General features: G+C 37.1%; 1 protein-coding gene across 15 annotated transcripts in view; it reads right to left on the bottom strand.

The window, feature by feature from the left end:
- Window positions 1–1,079: 1,079 nt before the first annotated feature.
- The window catches only part of LOC127633455 (calcium/calmodulin-dependent protein kinase type II subunit gamma-like), a 117,716-nt gene continuing 99,982 nt past the window's right edge, over window positions 1,080–18,813 (bottom strand). For 4 of the 15 annotated variants that reach the window (XM_052112556.1, XM_052112560.1, XM_052112559.1 and 1 more), the window contains 8 exons: window positions 17,695–17,739; window positions 17,480–17,534; window positions 13,999–14,103; window positions 12,051–12,197; window positions 9,793–9,868; window positions 7,500–7,594; window positions 5,427–5,675; window positions 1,080–3,953 (listed from right to left, as the gene is read on the bottom strand). In XM_052112556.1, coding sequence (XP_051968516.1) covers window positions 5,443–5,675; window positions 7,500–7,594; window positions 9,793–9,868; window positions 12,051–12,197; window positions 13,999–14,103; window positions 17,480–17,534; window positions 17,695–17,739 — 756 coding nt within the window. In that variant the 3' untranslated portion in view covers window positions 1,080–3,953; window positions 5,427–5,442. The remainder of the gene's footprint in view (window positions 3,954–5,426; window positions 5,676–7,499; window positions 7,595–9,792; window positions 9,869–12,050; window positions 12,198–13,998; window positions 14,104–17,479; window positions 17,535–17,694; window positions 17,740–18,813) is intronic. The other 11 variants (XM_052112567.1, XM_052112571.1, XM_052112569.1 and 8 more) reach the window with 5 other exon arrangements.

Here is an 18,813-nt window from a genome sequence, read left to right as displayed (position 1 = left end):
GCATCATTTGAAATCAATCATATCAAATCACCATTCACAATCAGCTATGATTAATTTAATCCAAGAGTGAAAGTGTTCAATAACAAGATGGTTACTGAGATTAAGCGAAATGGCAGCCCCCATGAGGGCGCCCCTCCCCATGTAGAATAAAACAGCTTTATAAGGTTACTGATATGACTGTCCTCGTTTCAAGTCAGTAGTCATGATTTTATACATGTGTTTACAATTCATCTCTTTAGGAGTAAAACTTTTTTGGAGTAAATTATTGAGTGCACTTTTAAAGGAATATTCTGGGTTCAATACAAGTTACGCTCAATCAACAGCATTTGTGGCGTAATGTTGATTTCCACAAAAAAAAAAAAAAAAAAAATTGTACTCATTCCTCATTTTCTTAAAAAAATCAAATAAATACAAAAGCAAGGTTACAGTGAGGCACTTTGAATGGAAGTGGATGGGAACAATGAAAGTGAATGTGGCTGATTTCTGGGGGGTTTAAAAACAGAAATGTGATGCTTACAATTTTATAAAAGCACTTGCATTCATTCTTTTAAAACTCATGTATAATTTGAGGAGTCATTTTAGGGTTTGTTGACATTAAATCATGTAACAAAGTTGTCAAGTTGGCTATAACTTTACACAGTAAAGGTTTGTAAGTGATTTTCTCACACTAAAATCATGTTTACATGCATATCCTTTATATTTTGTGAATATACTTTTGAAACAGAGTATTTTAATGCTCAAACATTGGCCCCATTTACTTCCTTTATAAAGTGCCTCACTGCAACGTCAATTTTTTATTCATTTTTTTTTTTTTTTTTACGAAAAGGAGGACCGAGCCGAGAATAATTTTTGGGGTAATCAATATTATGCCACAAATGCTGCCGATTGAGCTTAACTTGTATTGAACCCTGAAGATTCCTTTAAAGTTAAGCAGCATTAAATTACTGCTGTTGGCAAGATTAATGAAAGGCTGTATTACTGATGAATTGCGCACATTAAGACCAGGAATGTGTAACAAGTAAATAGGATCAATGTAGACTTAAACACTGCCCAAAGAAAACCACAAAACCGGCTGCAGAAATGATCTTTTTATTAAATACTTTCCAGATAAAGTTTCAATAATAATGAAGCTATGATGAAGACCTACTAACATTCAGACAAACACTTGATAGTTGCCATTTCATGGTTTTATTAAATGCATGATCATGCAAAATCCAGCATCCATGTTTAAACTTAGAGTACATACGAAGCCCAAGAGTATACCATTACAATGCAATAGATTTACTTAGAATGAGGGGAGCATACCAAGCAGAGGCTTTTGTTTTCTATATCTTTTCACTATTTTCTACTTTTTTTTAATTTTATTTTAAATATGGTACGTCACTTATAATTTCCAATGGAGTGGTTTTCATGTCGAGATGCAAATACTATGAGATTTTCTTTCCTTTTTATATATATATATATAATTAAGTTAACAGACAGTGGAAAAAAGATTTACCAAGAAAAGTAGACATGCATATTTGCCAGTTTATTGATTTTTACTTCTCTGTTATTGGACGGGTGGACCAGAAGACTAATTTGCACGTTCTGACCCTGGAATCAAACCAAGCTTTCATGGGGTGGATATTTATTTATTTCTCTAAGTCTACAACCAGTGTGCCCTCGTAGCCATCTCATTCCTTTTCATTGAGCTGAAAATGTCAACCATGTACAGAAAAAGGAACTCTTGGAATTGGATGGATTGAAAAAAAAAATATATAATAAAAAGTCGCTGCAGTTCTAAGTTTGGCCAGGTAAGGCAGCATTTCCCCATAGCACAAACAAACTAAGGAAAACAATATAATAATAATAAAAAAAAAAAAAAACGAAAGAGCGCGAGACACAAAACGGATGTGAAAACGGCATCACATAATCTGACGGCATCACTACTTTAAGGATGTTGTCGTTAATGTGATAAACGCGCGCACACTTACACACGTGCGGAGGTACAATTCTGATATGTCACGAGGCGTGAACACTACATGTATTTACAGATCGAGAACTCCATACAAAAGACTGACGCATTCCAGGGAGAGGGGGTAAGGTTGCCTTTTGTTTTGTTTTCCACACACTTTACGATATACTGCCTCTGGAACTAAACTACTAAAATCTAAAGACAAAACCGCAGCAGTTATGAAAAGCATTACTGCGAATACAGACAGAACTCGTAAAAACCAAACCCTCACTTCTAACAATCAAGTAACAGTAACATTAAAACCGCGTTTAAATAGTGCCATGAACCTGTGTATAGTTTGTGGTGAAAACTGACAGACATACCTCTGTGACTTTTAATCGAACAAACATTGAAACGCTGATTTTAAACAACGCAACTATGGCAACTGGACATAACGTGTTTGCTGATTTCCCCACCTGCTCATTGTGATTGGACGAACCGAACGACGTGTATTTACAGAGCACGCATGTCATTTTACACCCCAGTCACCAACATCAACGACTACATTGACACTCAGGACAGGGTGATTTAGACAAGTCAAACATTACTATAATAACTGCATACTTTTACAGTGCAACTGTCTCTGTGTGTGTGCAAGTGTAAGAAGGGTTCATTTAAACTGTAATTTAAAGAGGCTGATTCACAACTTTGGCCAAATCTCCATCTTCGAAAACTAACGTCACTTAAATTCGTCATGATGTCGTTAAAATGACTTTTCTTTTTGCTTCGATCTGTTATAGGCAGTGAAGATTCAGCCAAACAATTGAATCAGATCGTGTTCGCTTAGAAAACTGGTAATAGAGTTTATATCACCACAGTCTGTTTTTAGAGGCTGTGGTGTGCATGTACGCGTGTACACAACTATTTCCTGTGACTAAGTGTCAACAGGAATTGTTGGGCTAATCAACTGGTAGATATTTGGTTGGTCTGTATATAATGGCTTTTATACTTTAACTAATAACGGGTGAAAAGTCTTCAATTAAATTTGTATGAGAGGTCATGGAGGTTAAATTTATATTGGTTCTAATCTGACACACCCCCACACACAAACACTTTACTGAGCATCTTTTGCCTAAACCTGGATGCCGAACATTATTTTATTGTATCTCATTTAATTATCTCTATATATCTTTACACGATTATTTAGATTAACTTAAAAAATAAAATAGCCTTAGAAACTGAAATTGAACATAAAATTCTTTCAGTTACGTTGTCAAGACAAAAGAAAAAAGGAAGAGTTCCACATTAACACAAAAGAATTCTAAAACCTGGGTCGTACAAACCTCTTAGACACGGGTTACATAAAAAAAACAACACCAAAAAAAAGAAACACTCATTTAAAAAGACTAAAACTACACTTTGGTTCTTGTCCTTTTGATATGAAGAACTTCTGAACTTTAAGACGACCCATTCCCTTAATTCCCCAAAATCTGCAAAGTGTACAAGATGGAAGATTCAAATAACGACCCTGTAAACTTTAGCAGTTTTTGGACGCTAGTCCTTTTTGTGACACTTTTTAAGTTGACCCACCCCAAAACCCTCACCCCGTCCTGTTTTACTTACATAAATGCTTTTCGAACTTGATTGTAGCTTCTGGTTCAGCTATTTTTTTTTTTTTTTTTACAATATACAGTATATTTATGATTTCATAGATCAGTACTCACAACACCTTCTGAACATCTTTAACGGGCATAAAAAAAAAGATGGTTCCATGGGAGAAGGACAAAACAGCACCCCCATGTGGGTGTCAGATACATGCACCGTCCCTTGGGCGGGGCCGCAGCCAGCTCCTGTTTGGACAAAGATTGGACAGGATAGGTGTTGACAGTTGAACTGGATGTTGTCAAGAGTTCCTCACTGGTGTGTCTGTAACTTTTAAGAGCTGTCATCCAGCTGGCCTCCATGTGCCCGTCCGGCCACAAAGAAGAAACATTCCCATCATCTGGAGAATCCAGGCAAGCTGTGTATGGAAATGTGCATCATCAGCCTTTGAATTCTTTATACTATAAAAACATGTGCAAAACCTTGATTTATTCTCTGGGGGCAGGTTTTATTTGTAGCTACGTTCTTTCTCCAAGAGTAAGTTGTGATAACTTGTGGTTGATGCTGAGCTAGGTTAGTATAGTTAAAGGTGAAATGTGTATTTTTTTTAAGATGTTAAAATACTTCTATCTCAGTTTAATATGCAAAGAAAACTAGAAGTATGCCATTTGTTGGCTGAATTTCCTGGAATGTGTGAACACTCTAGCTCTGTTGTGCTCTCAGAATATTGCTACTTAAGCATCCCAACCAGCCTGACACAGTAATACGGACTCAAACAATGGCGAGAGTTTGGGGCAAGACATTTTATCTGTCCAACTTATGGCAGAAAGGGGAATTTTGCAAATATAACGTACATACGATTATGAAGAATTATGGAAAAATTAGCTCAAAATAAGCAACTTGCCTCAATTCAATTTTTCCATTTGGGGGATTGATCCGCATAGAAATCATAAGTATATGCAGTAGCCTATATAAAATGTATTTTCAATAGCTACAAAAAAAAAATTTGCAAATATACAACTGGCCATCTAAAAACAATTACTCAATCTTTCTCTCCTGTGTGAGTGCGTGTGGACTAAACTTATATTTTAAACTTTGGTGTACCCAGAGAGTGTATGCACAGACCATGTTCTTGGAGCTAATAGTCCTGAATAAACTTTATTCTGCTATAATAATGAAACAAATGAATAAACACACTCATTGCTTTTGGCTCTTTAGCCAAAATTAGCCACATGAAACCAAACATGATCACAAAATCTGGCCTAAAAAAAAGAAAGAAAAAATACATTGACCGTTTAATTTTCATTACAGGTCTGCTTCTTAGTTCAAATCTGGCAGCATCAAATCTGTTTGAATGCATATTATTATTATTATTAGAACTAAACCCGGTAATTTTTGATCAGATGCGCTATTAACCGATTAATAGCGCATTTAAAAAAAAGAAAAAGTTAACTCAGGAACAATTTTCATGGAACTGTTCCCCCATGTTCAGTTCTGTTCTGCAAAAATGTTCATTTTCATTCCTTAAACAGTTTCTAGTCCCTGGTCATGCCAGAACAACAGTGTGTCCCATGAAACAAAGAACTGTCCAATTAGACAAGAAGGGACATCTGATTGACAAGTAACAACCAACCACAGTTCACTTGTTGCACTTTCTGATGAAATGTCATCAGATGGACTAATTGTGGTGCTACTGTATGTTAAGGGATGCAAATGAAATCTAATTCTGAAACAAAAAAAAACAAAAAAACTAATACAATGTAATGTTAAAAAATAGAGAAAAATTACAAGCTGAAATTGAAAAAACAATATAAAGTTATTTTCAAAACTACAGCACAACACAGGGTGATGTTGAGCAATGTGTGTATGTTTATGAGTGCGAGAAATGTACCTTTGTCTTGTGTGTTTCACTGTAACGGGGCGGCTGGTGCCCCTGAACAGTGGAAGTGGACGTTAAGCCATTTGCCATCACGGCGGTGCCACACGCGGGTCTCCTCTGATTGGCAGCTGCGTGGGTGGCCTTGGCTGTCGATGTACTGCGTCAGCCGGATATATGCGATGCAGGCAGCGTCCTCTCCAATTAGGTGAACATGAGGGTTCAGGATAGTGGTGTGAACAGGCTTGTTGTTCTTACTTAACACTGTAAACATCAAACGCATATATCACATTTAAAATAAAAAAAACAACCTAAAAAGTTATGGTTTTAGAGGTCTGTGATATACAGTAAATCCAGAAAGTATTCACAGCGCTTCACTTTTTTCCACATTTTTTTATGTTACAGCCTTAATCCAAAATTTATTAAATTCATTATTTTCCTCAAAATTCTACAAACAATACCCCATAATGACAATGTGAAAGAAGTTTGTTTGAAATATTTGCAAATTTATAAAAAAATAAAAAAAACCAGAAAAATAAATAAATCACTCACATGTACGTAAGTATTCACAGCCGTTGCTCAATACTTTGTTGAAGCACCTTTGGCACCAATTACAGCCTCAGGTCTTTTGGTGTATGATGCTACAAGCTTGGCACACCTATTTTTGGGCAGTTTCACCCATTCTTATTTGCAGCACCTTTCAAGCTCCATCAGGTTAGATGGAGAGCATCGGTGCACAGCCATTTTCAGATCTCTTCAGAGATGTTCAATCGGGTTCAAGTCTGGGCTCTGGCTGGGCCACTCAAGGACATTCGCAGAGTTGTCCCGTAGCCACTCCTTTGTTATCTTGGCTGTGTGCTTAGGGTTGTTGTCCTGTTGGAAGATGAACCTTCACAGTCTGAGGTCCAGAGCGCTCTAAAGCAGGTTTTCATCAAGGATGTCTCTGTACATTTGCTAATTCATCTTTCCCTCAATCCTGACTAGTCTCCCAGTACCTGCCACTGAAAAACATCCCCACGGCATGATGCTGCCACCAACATGCTTCACTGTAGGGATGGTATTGGCCAGGTGATGAGTGGTGCTTGGTTTCCTCCAGACATGACGCTTGCCATTAAGGCCAAAGAGTTCAATCTTTGTTTCATCAGACCAGATCATTTTGTTTCTCGTGGTCTGAGAGTCCTTCAGGTGCCTTTTGGCAAACTCCAGGCGGGCTGTCATGTGCCTTTTACTGAGGAGTGGCTTCCGTCTAGCCACTCTACCATACGGGCCTGATTGTTGGAGTGCTGCAGAGATGGTTATTCTTCTGGAAGGTTCTCCTCTCTCCACAGAGAAATGCTGGAAGCTCTGTCAGAGTGACCATCTGGTTCTTGGTCACCTCCCTGACTAAGGCCCTTCTACCCCGATCACTCAGTTTGGCCGGGCGGACAATTCTAGGAAGAGTCCTGGTGGTTCCAAACTTCTTCCATTTATGGATGATGGAGGCCACTGTGGTCATTGGGACTTTCAATGCTGCAGAAAATTTTCTGTACCCTTCCCCAGATCTGTGCGTCGATACGATCCTGTCTCGGAGGTCTACAGACAATTCCTTAGACTTCTTGGCTTGGTTTGTGCTCTGACATGCACTGTTAACAGTGGGACCTTATATAGACAGGCATGTGCCTTTCCAAATCATGTCCAATCAACTGAATTTACCACAGATATACTCCAATCAAGTTGTAGAATCATCTCAAGGATGATCAGTGGAAACAGGATCTCAGAGCTCAATTTTGAGTGTCATGCCAAAGGCTGTGAATACATGTACATGTGAATTTTCGTTTTTTATTTTTAATACATTTGTAAAGTTTTCAAACAAACTTCTTTCTCACTGTCATTATGGGGTATTGTTTGTAGAATTTTGAGGAAAATAATGAATTTAATCAATTTTGGAATAAGGCTGTAACATAACAAAATGTGGAAAAAGTGAAGTGCTGTGAATACTTCCCGGATGCACTGTATAAATATATTTATATTTAAGGAAATATTTAAGGTTTCTAAACAAGCATAATCCAAAGGATGCGGAGCAGTGGGATGTGGTGGAAGAAAACTCACAGTGCTCAAAGTAGAACTTGTGAAAGTCCATCCCCTCCACCAAGTTCCCCAGAGCTTCAGGCTCAAAAGAGGTCAGACCAGGGTCACAGATTCTTCTGTAAGTGAAACACAAGAATAAAAGTCTAATAAAAAAAAGTGTCATCATTTACTGAAACATGTAATTTCAAATCATTCTAAATGTTTTCTTGATAGCGGCATTTTTGAATACGCAAACATGAAGATTTGAGAGCTACAGGCAAGATTTTCAGCATAAAGTAGCTAAAGTATTCTCATAACACCAGGTTTTTGTGGATAGAAGAGTGGATGAGAGCATTTCTCTGCATTATAGGCCATTGTCAACTCTACTATAAACAGAAATGTCTTCAGTGTACCACCAACATAAAAGACCCTTTCAGGCCTGTATGCCACATGCAGGTTAAGAAAATATTACATAAATATGGTACTGTTTTATAATAATAACAGTTGTATAATTGGGTTCCAAAAAAATTATGATAAATATAGCTGCAAGCAGTGATTATGGAGCCAAGCATGCCAGTTGCAAACATTTAGATTGCTTAAAATCATCAATGGAATTCTATATTCAGAGTGGTGAAGACATTTGTTTTATTACTTATAGTGTTATACAAATGCTTATAACTTTTGACCTATAAGTGGCACGGTCACCAAATGTATATGGTATTGTAAGGGCTTGGTCACAATGCCATATGTGAAGATTCATGTCAAAACCACAAGCGTTCAAGAGATACAGCCTCAGATACTTATTGGCATCTTGCCATTAAATTTGTTTGTGTGTTAAACAAGAACGTTTTGATCTATCAAAAAGCTTTTCAGAACTTTTTGTCATCTAGGTAATCAGAATTACATTCTAGGCGGAGCTCGAAAAAGTAGGTTTTCAATTAAATTAAAAATTATGTACGGAAAGTCTATCCATTGATGGCAAATTTTGTATCAACATACTCGCATGTCCCAAGGAAGCTAACGACACAAGTCTTATGGGAAAATGAAACAAAAGTTAAGCACATCCTTGTATCTTTTGACCACTATTTGGTGCTGTCCCCAAACTTTTTGAGTACCTTCAGGACATGGCCCCAATGACACACACAACAAATTTTGGAATAATACGGCGATGCATTTGAAATATACAGCAATTTAAGACAAAATTCAAAATGGCCATCGCCAAATATGTCCAAAATATGAAAATGAGTTAACATTCGACTCGGTATGCCCTGAGAAATGTAAAGAGATCTTTCTCATGATTTTAGGTCAAACGGTTCAGAAGATAAAAGCAAAAATATATATTTTTCTTAGCTCCTGACCACTAGGTAGCACTGTCTCGAAACGCTGCGAGGCAACTCAGGTCATGTTTGTGATGATGTATAGTAAGTTTCGAGTCAATACGCTAAAGCATTGCATAGTTATAGCCTCACATCCATTTTGGTGTGCTCACAGTCAAATTCGTTGAGCCGTTATTCGTGAACGATGTGGTCTATCAAATAGCGTTTAATAACTGTTTTGTCAGCAGTGTCCCTAAATTATACACAACAAATTTAGAGCAATTTGGATACACGGACTAGGAGTTTGTAAAAGTAGGTTTTACGTAAAATTCTAAATGACTAACAGGAAGTATGGCAGACCATGGCAAATTGGATATCACTGTACTTGACATAACCCAAGGAATCTAATGAGATCAGCCTCGTCATTTTAGGCCAAAGGTTTCAGAAGTTATAAGCAACAATATACATTTTTTATTTCTCCAGACCACTAGGTGGCACTGTGCCGAAATGCTGCAGGGACCCTCAGGTCATGCTTATGATGACACATACCAAGTTCTGTTTTCGATACGCTAAAGCGCTGTGAACATACAGCCTCACATCCAATTTGGCGTGTTCGCAAATTAATTAGTTTAAGTGTTACACGAGAACAGTTAGGTCTATCATAATAAATCTCGTAACTTTCTGTTACGTGCTTGATTTCGAGTGAATCGAACATACGGCCTTTCACAGAGTTTCCCCAGGTTATGCTCCATTTTTATTTATTCAGTCTGTTTTTTTTTTTTTTTTAAAAGAAGAATCAAGTGTGAACACCTTTTGTTGAACAGTATTTCTAATGGCATTTTTTGCCTATGACTTAATTTTGTCCAAAAGGACACACTTACTAGTTTTTTTTTTATAATCACATCACAGCTCAAATCACTATATTTTATAAATAAATGCAATACAATTTTTTGGTCAAAAAGCACTACTTGTAGTGTAATTAGATCACCTGGTGTTTTGTGTATTTGGACTATACTTACGTGTATGCTTCAAAGTCTCCATTGTTGACAGCCTCGATCAACTGCTCTGTGATCTTAATGATCTCCTGCTTACGAGCTGCTCAAAAACAGGAAAGAACAGAAGGATGGGAGATGTTGAGATGATGCAGAGATGGGGAGGGAATGAAGTGATGAAAAAGAGGAAAAAATAACAAAAAGTGAATGAGTACAACCTGTACTGCTTGTATATAATTAAAATCAAAAGTGATCTAACAGAATGCAGTACATTCACACCTTTATTTCAACAACTATAACAGATAACTTGCAGTGCATCCGGAAAGTATTCACAACGCTTCACTTTTTCCACATTTTGTTGTGTTACAGCATTATTCCAAAATTGATTAAATTCGTTATTTTCCTCAAAATTCTACAAACAATACCCCATAATGACAACGTGAAAGAAGTTTGTTTGAAATCTTTGCAAATTTATTAAAAATAAAAATGTAAAAACATTCACATGTACTTAAGTATTCACAGCCTTTGCTCAATACTTTGTTGAAGCACCTTTGGCACCAATTACAGCCTCAAGTCATTTTGTGTATGATGCTACAAGCTTGGCACACCTATTTTTGGGCAGTTGCTCCCATTCTTCTTAGCAGGACCTCTCAAGGTTGGATGGGGAGTGTCGGTGCACAGCCATTTTCAGATCTCTCCAGAGATGTTCAATCGGGTTCAAGTCTGGGCTCTGGCTGGGCCACTCAAGGACATTCGCATAGTTGTCCCATAGCCACTCCTTTGTTATCTTGGCTGTGTGCTTAGTGTTGTTGTCCTGTTGGAAGATGAACCTTCGCCCCAGTCTGAGGTCCAGAGCGCTCTGGAGCAGGTTTTCATCAAGGATGTCTCTGTACATTTGCTGCATTCATCTTTCCCTCAATCCTGACTAGTCTCCCAGTTCCTGCCACTGAAAAACATCCCCACAGCATGATGCTGCCACCAACATGGTATTGGCCATGTGATGAGTGGTGCCTGGTTTCCTCCAGACATTACGTTTGCCATTCAGGACAAAGAATTCAATCTTTGTTTCATCAGACCAGAGAATTTTGTTTCTCATGGTCTGAGAGTCCTTCAGGTGCCTTTTGGCAAACTCCAGATGGGCTGTCATGTGCCTTTTACTGAGTGGCTTCTGTCTGGCCACTCTACCATACAAGCCTGATTGGTGGAGTGCTGCAGAGATGGTTATTCTTCTGGAAGGTTCTCCTCTCTCCACTGAGAAATGCTGGAGCTCTGTCAGAGTGACCATCGGTTCTTGGTCACCTCCCTGACTAAGGCCCTTCTCCCCCAATCGCTCAGTTTGGCTGGGCAGCCAGCTCTAGGAAGAGTCCTGGTGGTTCCAAACTTCTTCCATTTATGGATGATGGAGGCAACTTTGCTCATTGGGACCATCAATGCTGCAGACATTTTTCTCTAACCTTCCCCAGATCTGTGCCTCGATACAATTCCTTAGACTTCTTGGCTTGGTTTGTGCTCTGACATGCACTGTTAACTGTGGGACCTTATATAGACAGGTGTATGCCTTTCCAAATCATGTCCAATCAACTGAATTTACCACAGGTGGACTCCAATCAAGTTGTAGAAACATCTCAAGGATGATCAGTGGAAACAGGATGTACCTGAGCTCAATTGTGAGTGTCATGGCAAAGGCTGTGAATACTTATATACATGTGATTTTTATTTTTTTTATTTTTAATAAATTTGCAAAGATTTCAAACAAATTTCTTTCACATTGTCATTATGGGGTATTGTTTGTAGAATTTTGAGGAAAATAATTTAATCAATTTTGGAATAAGGCTGTAACATAACAAAATGTGGATAAAGTGAAGCGCTGTGAATACTTCCGGATGCACTGTATATAAACATATTAAGGTCTATTGACACCAAGAGCAACGTGATGTAGTAAAGTAAAAATTTGCATCAAAATATTCACAATAAGTTACAAAAATGTAAGTTTGTCATGCATTAAATTTTTTATATTTCGTCATAAATAGCGTGTTGTTGCAATTTAAAATTCTCGTTGTGGCAAAAATATCCTGCAAAAACTCATGTTTGATATGAATAGGCTTTCATTGTGTGAATATGCATTTAGATTGACATTTTCCCTCCAATACAAACCTACTAAAATTCAACCCGACAAGTCACAACCTAGATTAACACAAAATACCTCTGCACTGCAACCTATTTCTATTAGCATAAAGAGTATGATTTAGATCTTGTGTGTGTCCTGGTTCACCCCACACACTTACACTGAGCTGCGGCCCCACTCGCTGTAGGGATACCAGCAGCCCCATGGGCTGCAGCGCAGGGGTCCGACTGAGTGTGCTCTAACTCCGGACATGATGCATGTCCTGAACCGTTCCATGCAAAGCGCTTAACGTCATGCATGGGGACAGCTGCAACACAATGCAGCACATGCAACAGTGGTGATGATACATGCAGAGAGAGAGGACCCATGAACACATGGTGTATGAAGTACAACATCAAAGATCTTCGATCTCATGAGTCATAATGCTTTTCCCCTTTACTGTAGCTCTCATATCTCATCTCCAGGATCTTTATTGCCCTTTAGAGCTTGACAGTCCATAGTCACTGCCTGCGTCTGTGCAATGGAAAATCAGCACTAACGTTGTACTCAATTTTGAAATAAATAATTAACGTTTGGAACTCTTCATGGCAAATAAATGATGACAGAATGTACATTTTTGGGTGAACTATCCCTTTAACAGCATCAATAGTATACTTTAAACAACGTAGACAATTTTTGTTGTACTTCATAAACCGTATATTATCATGAACAAGAAGAGATTAGTTAAAAAATGGAAAAGACAAAGATGATCTTAGATTCAATGCAGAGAAAACACAGAGACTTTATCTGAAAGGAAAAAGGGAATATGTGAAGGTGGGATGGAGGAAACTGTGCTGAAGTCAGATGTTTACATATGTTGAATGAAGAGAGCAGTTAAGGATGAGGTCCTATATATAGTATAGATGGCATGTTGCAGTTGCAGCGTTTTTGGCTAGGATACAGAATCAAGTTATTTTTTTTTCTTGCACAGTTGCTACAATCCCAGCTTTATCTTAAATCACAGGGCTTTATCAAAAATTCTGAAAAGAGTGCCATCTCAAATATATACCAGGTTTAAAATGAAAATAAGGTAGTGATAGACTTATAAATCAGCCAGGCCAATTAACCAGCCAATTTTTTGTGATTGTTAAATTATTTGCATTGGCCTATAATAGTGTACACTTAACTGTTTAGAATGTTTTTGCGCCTTTATGTGTCAGTTCCAAAATCTATTAAACGCTTTATGAATGGATCATAAACAAAAGCTCCATCTTCTCATTTTCAAAATGAATTTGCAGTTCAAATTTGGTAAAATATACATGCATTTCAGAGAGTGCATCTCATTGGCTGTTATTAATTTGCATTGTATATATCGCCATGATATTGGCTAATGCCGAACCTGCTTTTTAGAAATCCTTATCAATACATTTTTTTTTACAGCTGGACAAATAAAAGCAGCTACTATAAAGATACAAAATTAATAAAATTAAGATTGATTAAAAAAAAAAAAAAACTACAATGAGTATTGATGATAATAGGAAAAAAATACAACATTTTACTGGATACTCAGAAGGCTTATTTCTGGCTTTTCTCAAGGCCAGGTGCATATCAATGACTACAAACACTATTATTACATCAACCATACAGATAGACAAATATGTAGCCTTGTGATGTGGAACCATTGAAAAGTGTACAAGTGTGTATGTGACAAATAAATACAACATCTGAAACCTCAAAGGGGAAAGAGGTAAGGTTTTGGGACTTTCAGTCACATTTTAATGGAGAACGAAGTGGGGAAAATCAGGAGTATAAGATCTAAAGGTCAAGGCAGCAACTAAAGGGTATAACCTTTTTTAAAATGCAATAGAGCGTCTGCAACATATAAAGCTGTTACATGCAACAACAACAAAATAAATTATAAAATAAAATAAGGAGGAATATCAGGGTGTGAATCCTTTTGTGAACAGTTCAACAACTGTGACATACTTTCTACATGGAGTGACCCAAATAGCATCCAAGCAACAGTACACTAAAGGGCAGAAAGGCTGGAGAAGGGAGGGGTCAAAAAGGTCTCGTGGTTTGTAGGGGAATTCAAGGTGCCCAGGGGGTACGAGAAGATCTGGACTTACTGGCTGGAGAACCCTGCGGTGAGGCCACCAGAGCGGGCGGCTCGTCCCCGGCACTGCACTGACTCATCACGGCACTGTCACTGCTCGCTCCCTGCGTGCTCTCGGCTGGCACAGCCCCAAAACCAAACGACACACCGCCAGGAGAAAAACACACACATCTCTCATGTCCTTTACCAGCCGAAACACACTAACACAGACACCACACCAACGCTGGCAGCATTTTATCATGACTAAACTGCTGTACGGTAACAAAGACGCTAGATGAGATGTGTTTAGATGAATTGGTGTCATTACACCCTCAAGATAAATAGACCATGATCACACAGCAGCAAAGTTCATTTAGGCCAGCATCAAAATAGCTGATATTTTTATTGATTTGTAGCAAAAACTTTATTTGCATAAACGTTGGCCAATCGTTTGTGAGTCGGAACTTGCATCATATTCCAAGTCTTCTGAAGCCATACTATGAGTATTGGTGAAAACCTACATTCAATTTAGGTTCAATACAAGTTAAACTATATATATATATATATATATATATATATATATATATATATATATATATATATATATATATATATATATATATTAGTTCATTTATATATTCATTGTCTAATTATTTTTATTTAAAGGGACAATTCTCTCATCATTAACTCACAGTCATGCCATTCCAGGGACATGGCTTTCTTTATTTTGCAGAAGACAAATTAAGATTTTTAGAAGAATATCTTGGCTCTGAAGGTCCATAAAATGCAAGTGGATGTTGGCTCATTAAGGCAGCATAAAAGTAATCCATAAGACTCCAGTGGTTAAATAAATGTCTTCAAAAGTGATATGATAGGTGTGGGTAAGAAACATTCACATTCATGGGTGAGATCAATATTTAAGTCCCTTTTTACTCTATATCTTCAGATATGAAAGTGAAACTAAGCAGTCATCACATGTGAAAGTGAAGATTTAGAGTAAAAAAAAAAAGGACTTAAATATTGATCTGTTTCTCACCCACACCTATCATGTAGCTTCTGAAGACATGGATTTAACAACTGGAGTCTTGTGAATTACTTTTATGCTGCCTTTATGTGATTGTTGGAGCTTCAAAGTTCTGGCCAACATTCACTTGCATTGAATGGACCTACAAAGCGGAGATATTCTTCTAAAAAAATGTTATGAATTATGGGGTTGGGGATGTTAAGGGGGTGCCACTTCGGATCTCGCCTAGGGCACCAAGTAGGACAGAACCGCCACTGTATTAAAACAAAATAAAAATGGTGGATGAAAACACCAAAATGGGGAAAAAAAAAATCTTCATATCTGCATTAAAATATGCTTGTTTGAGGTGAACACATTGTTTAATCTGAAAATACTGAACGCATAAATTATGTGGAAACACATTTATCAAAGGTATGCCTATATAATTTAAATAGGCATATAGATGAGTATCAAAAAAGTAATGTGACTTTGCCTCAACAAGACATGTGAATTCATCATTTGCTCAGAGAATATCATCAATATCATCGCATTGCATCTGAAATGTTGTCCTAGTTATTCAGAAGTGCTTAACACAAAGCCTGTCATGAAAGTGATTGGCTACTATTACATCCCAGAACATGCATCAGCCACTTAATGCTAGCAAACATGAGATATTTCAAAAACTTTCATTTTCATTTCTATTTTGTGCCAATTTTCCTAGAAGTGACCATTTTTTCTCTTCAACACATGAGATGTTCTGATTTTGTGCATAAGTAAATTCATAATTGGGATGGAAATGTGACTACTGACTGTGTGAGCATAGGCCATAAAAGAAGCACTGTGTTTATAAAGGCAAGACTACAGGTGATGATCCACTTGGGTTATGAGTGATAGTGTGACGCAGGTCTGTATCTACAGTATGGGTGTGGTAAATCTGAGGCTGTGTTTGTTGTGTTTGAACAACAGTACGCCCAATATTGTTCCTCCAGGCTGCACGCCAATTTCCTGTCCTCATCACCTCACTTCAGACGTAACACAGAGGTAATAATGAAGCTTTTTACACTGCTAATGTTCATCCAGGCTCGAAGTGAATAAGGAGAGGAAATGAATTTGAGCCTGGCCCTTTCTCGTGACAGAAATACCGTATCAACGAGAATCCCTCGGGGGGGAAAACAGTCCCGTTCACAACATGCTAATGAATTTAAAAGACACACCACATCAACAAACAACTAAATAAGTTGGGGTGAAAAACACAGGACAAACACACACACAATATCTACAAGGAATCCTACTCAGACAAGGACAACATCTCAAAAACAGTAGTTTGTATGTAGCTGGAATCTAATTTGCGTGACATTGACAATCTGTGCAAGTGATCCAACATTCCAATGATTACTTCAGCCATATTCAGACAGGACTAGTTTTCTTTTAGGAGGTTAGTCAAATTCATGGTCAACAGACGTACTTTGTGATTTTAAACCTGTCCAGATTGAAAAAGTTGTTTTTTTCCTCACAAAACCTTTATAAAAAAACTCCCGAAAAAACTAAAACTAAGCTAAAACAAACTTCCTCCGTGATATCTAATCCTGTCCGAATAGTAATGACTGTAATTGCATTATACGATTTATTTTTGCCACAATGCTTCTCATTTATTTTGACCTTTTGTTAAAGATAGTAAATAAAGATACATTTGTGTTTGCACTACCTAAAAGCACCTTCTTTGTGGATTTAGATCTTTTTTAGTAAAATATAACAGTATGAGGTTCAAATACTCCTGGAACCAAACTAAACTAAAAATAAAATTAAATCAATAAGTAGTATGATTATGGACTGTTCAGAATGGCCACTTTAGTAGTAACAGCAAGTATGATCCTCACCTTAACTAATACCTTCTGTTATTAAATTCATATTTTAATATCACATATATAAGTCTTGCTTAGTTTACTTGAATAATGGCCATCTGTAATGGCCACATCTAGACTAAAGACATAGTACAGAGGTACCATTTCTGTCCGAATCAATTTGACATCATAGACATCTTGTGTTATTACTTCTCACTGAAACAACGTTTAGAAAACCAGTTCTGTCCGAATACAGCTTAAGTATATTTACTTAACCTTTTCTATCTTTACAGCTCTATGCTAAGATCTTAGCTGTAAACACACAACTCTCATGCATACGGTGTTAACATGTAAAGAACAATCCATCTACCCCCTTCTCAATGCCCTCTACCATAATCCTACTCCTCTTGCCTGGCAGTGTGCGTTTATGGCCAGGCCAGTAAATCACAAAGCCTCAGGTATCACTACAGGCTCAAGTTTCATTCATCACATGTCTGTTGATATATATTGGTTTATCCAAGTCTTTTTGTTGTGTTCTGGCAGTTTCAAGTTAGAACTGAATTACCAGAAGCGTTTGCGAGGAGAAGGATTACTGATCTGACACGAGCACTGAGAGATGGGACGTTTCAGTGCTGGAAGCATGCAGAGAAGAGGAGACCAGATCTGAGTACCTTTCCTACCTTTCATATCCTCTTCCTCATTGGTGTTACAGCTCTCGGTGGAGCTCTGAGGAAACACATGGAGACAGACAAAGAGTATACAAATGAACAAAAGTGAGAAGTATAGAAAAGCCATGTGGTTAGTTTATTTTATGGTGGTATGAAATCAGTTTCAGAATGTTCTTCAAAATGTTCTGAAGAGAACCATGTTGAATCAAGACGCTCACCTTGGGGCCATCAGCAGGGTTGTGCACAACTGTAGTTTGTGGCTCCTGAAAAATTTACCAAGATTTTATATTATATTTAACAAACTGTAGGTGGGTGAATGTCACAAAAACTGTCAAGAAATGACCAGGTCACAACATTCCCCACAATCAAAATGAAAGAAATAAAGACAGTTAACAATATTTAGCATTATAACATTATTTTAATGACAGTTAGGCATATGTTTTCCTAAATTCTCATTACTGTAATGCATATATATTATACACAGTACTGTGCAAAAGTTTTATGCACTAGTGAAAATGTTGCATTGTGAGGTTGTCTTAAAAATAGTACATATGTAGTTTTAACATAATATAAAATCTAGTAAAAATAAACAAAGCTATTATTTACTGGATCATGTTAACTAGAGCATATATGTATATACACAACACACATTTAGTGCATGTAATTATATATATATATATATATATATATATATATATATATATATAAACATATATTTTTTAACTACTCCACAGATTTCATATTAGCAAACTATAGTTTTGGCAAGTTGTTTAGGACATCTACTTTGTGCATGACATGAGTCATTTTTACAACAATTGTTTATAGACAGATTGTTTAAATTGTAATGGACTAAATCACAATTCCAGTGCGTCAGATGTTTACATACACTAAGTTAACTGTGCCTTTAAGCAGCTTGGAAAATTCCAGAAAATAATGTCAAGCCTTTAGACAATTAGCTTCTGATTGACACACCCACACACAAACTGAAGCTCCTAACCCATATCTGCATGATTTGATGCATTACACTGCTACCACACGATTGGCTGATTAGATAGTCGCATGAATAAGTAGATGTACAGGTTAACCTAATAAAGAGGTCAGTGAGTGTGTGTATATACAGTATATGCTACAAATGTATGTTCAAATCTTTGCTGTACTGACCTGTTCTTTAATTTATGAAAAATTGTGTCTGGAGAAGGTAATTTATATTTATTTACTATAGTAATAGTAATGATAATTATACAGCAGCAAGAATTTGGGTGGACAATGTTTCACTGTCACATTGTCACAATTAGTTTGCATTACAATATAAAAAATCCTAATGGTTATAAAAACAG

This window comes from Xyrauchen texanus, chromosome 40 (assembly GCF_025860055.1).
Source record: "Xyrauchen texanus isolate HMW12.3.18 chromosome 40, RBS_HiC_50CHRs, whole genome shotgun sequence".
NCBI lineage: Eukaryota > Metazoa > Chordata > Actinopteri > Cypriniformes > Catostomidae > Xyrauchen > Xyrauchen texanus.
This window is presented reverse-complemented; position numbering and strand designations above follow the sequence as displayed.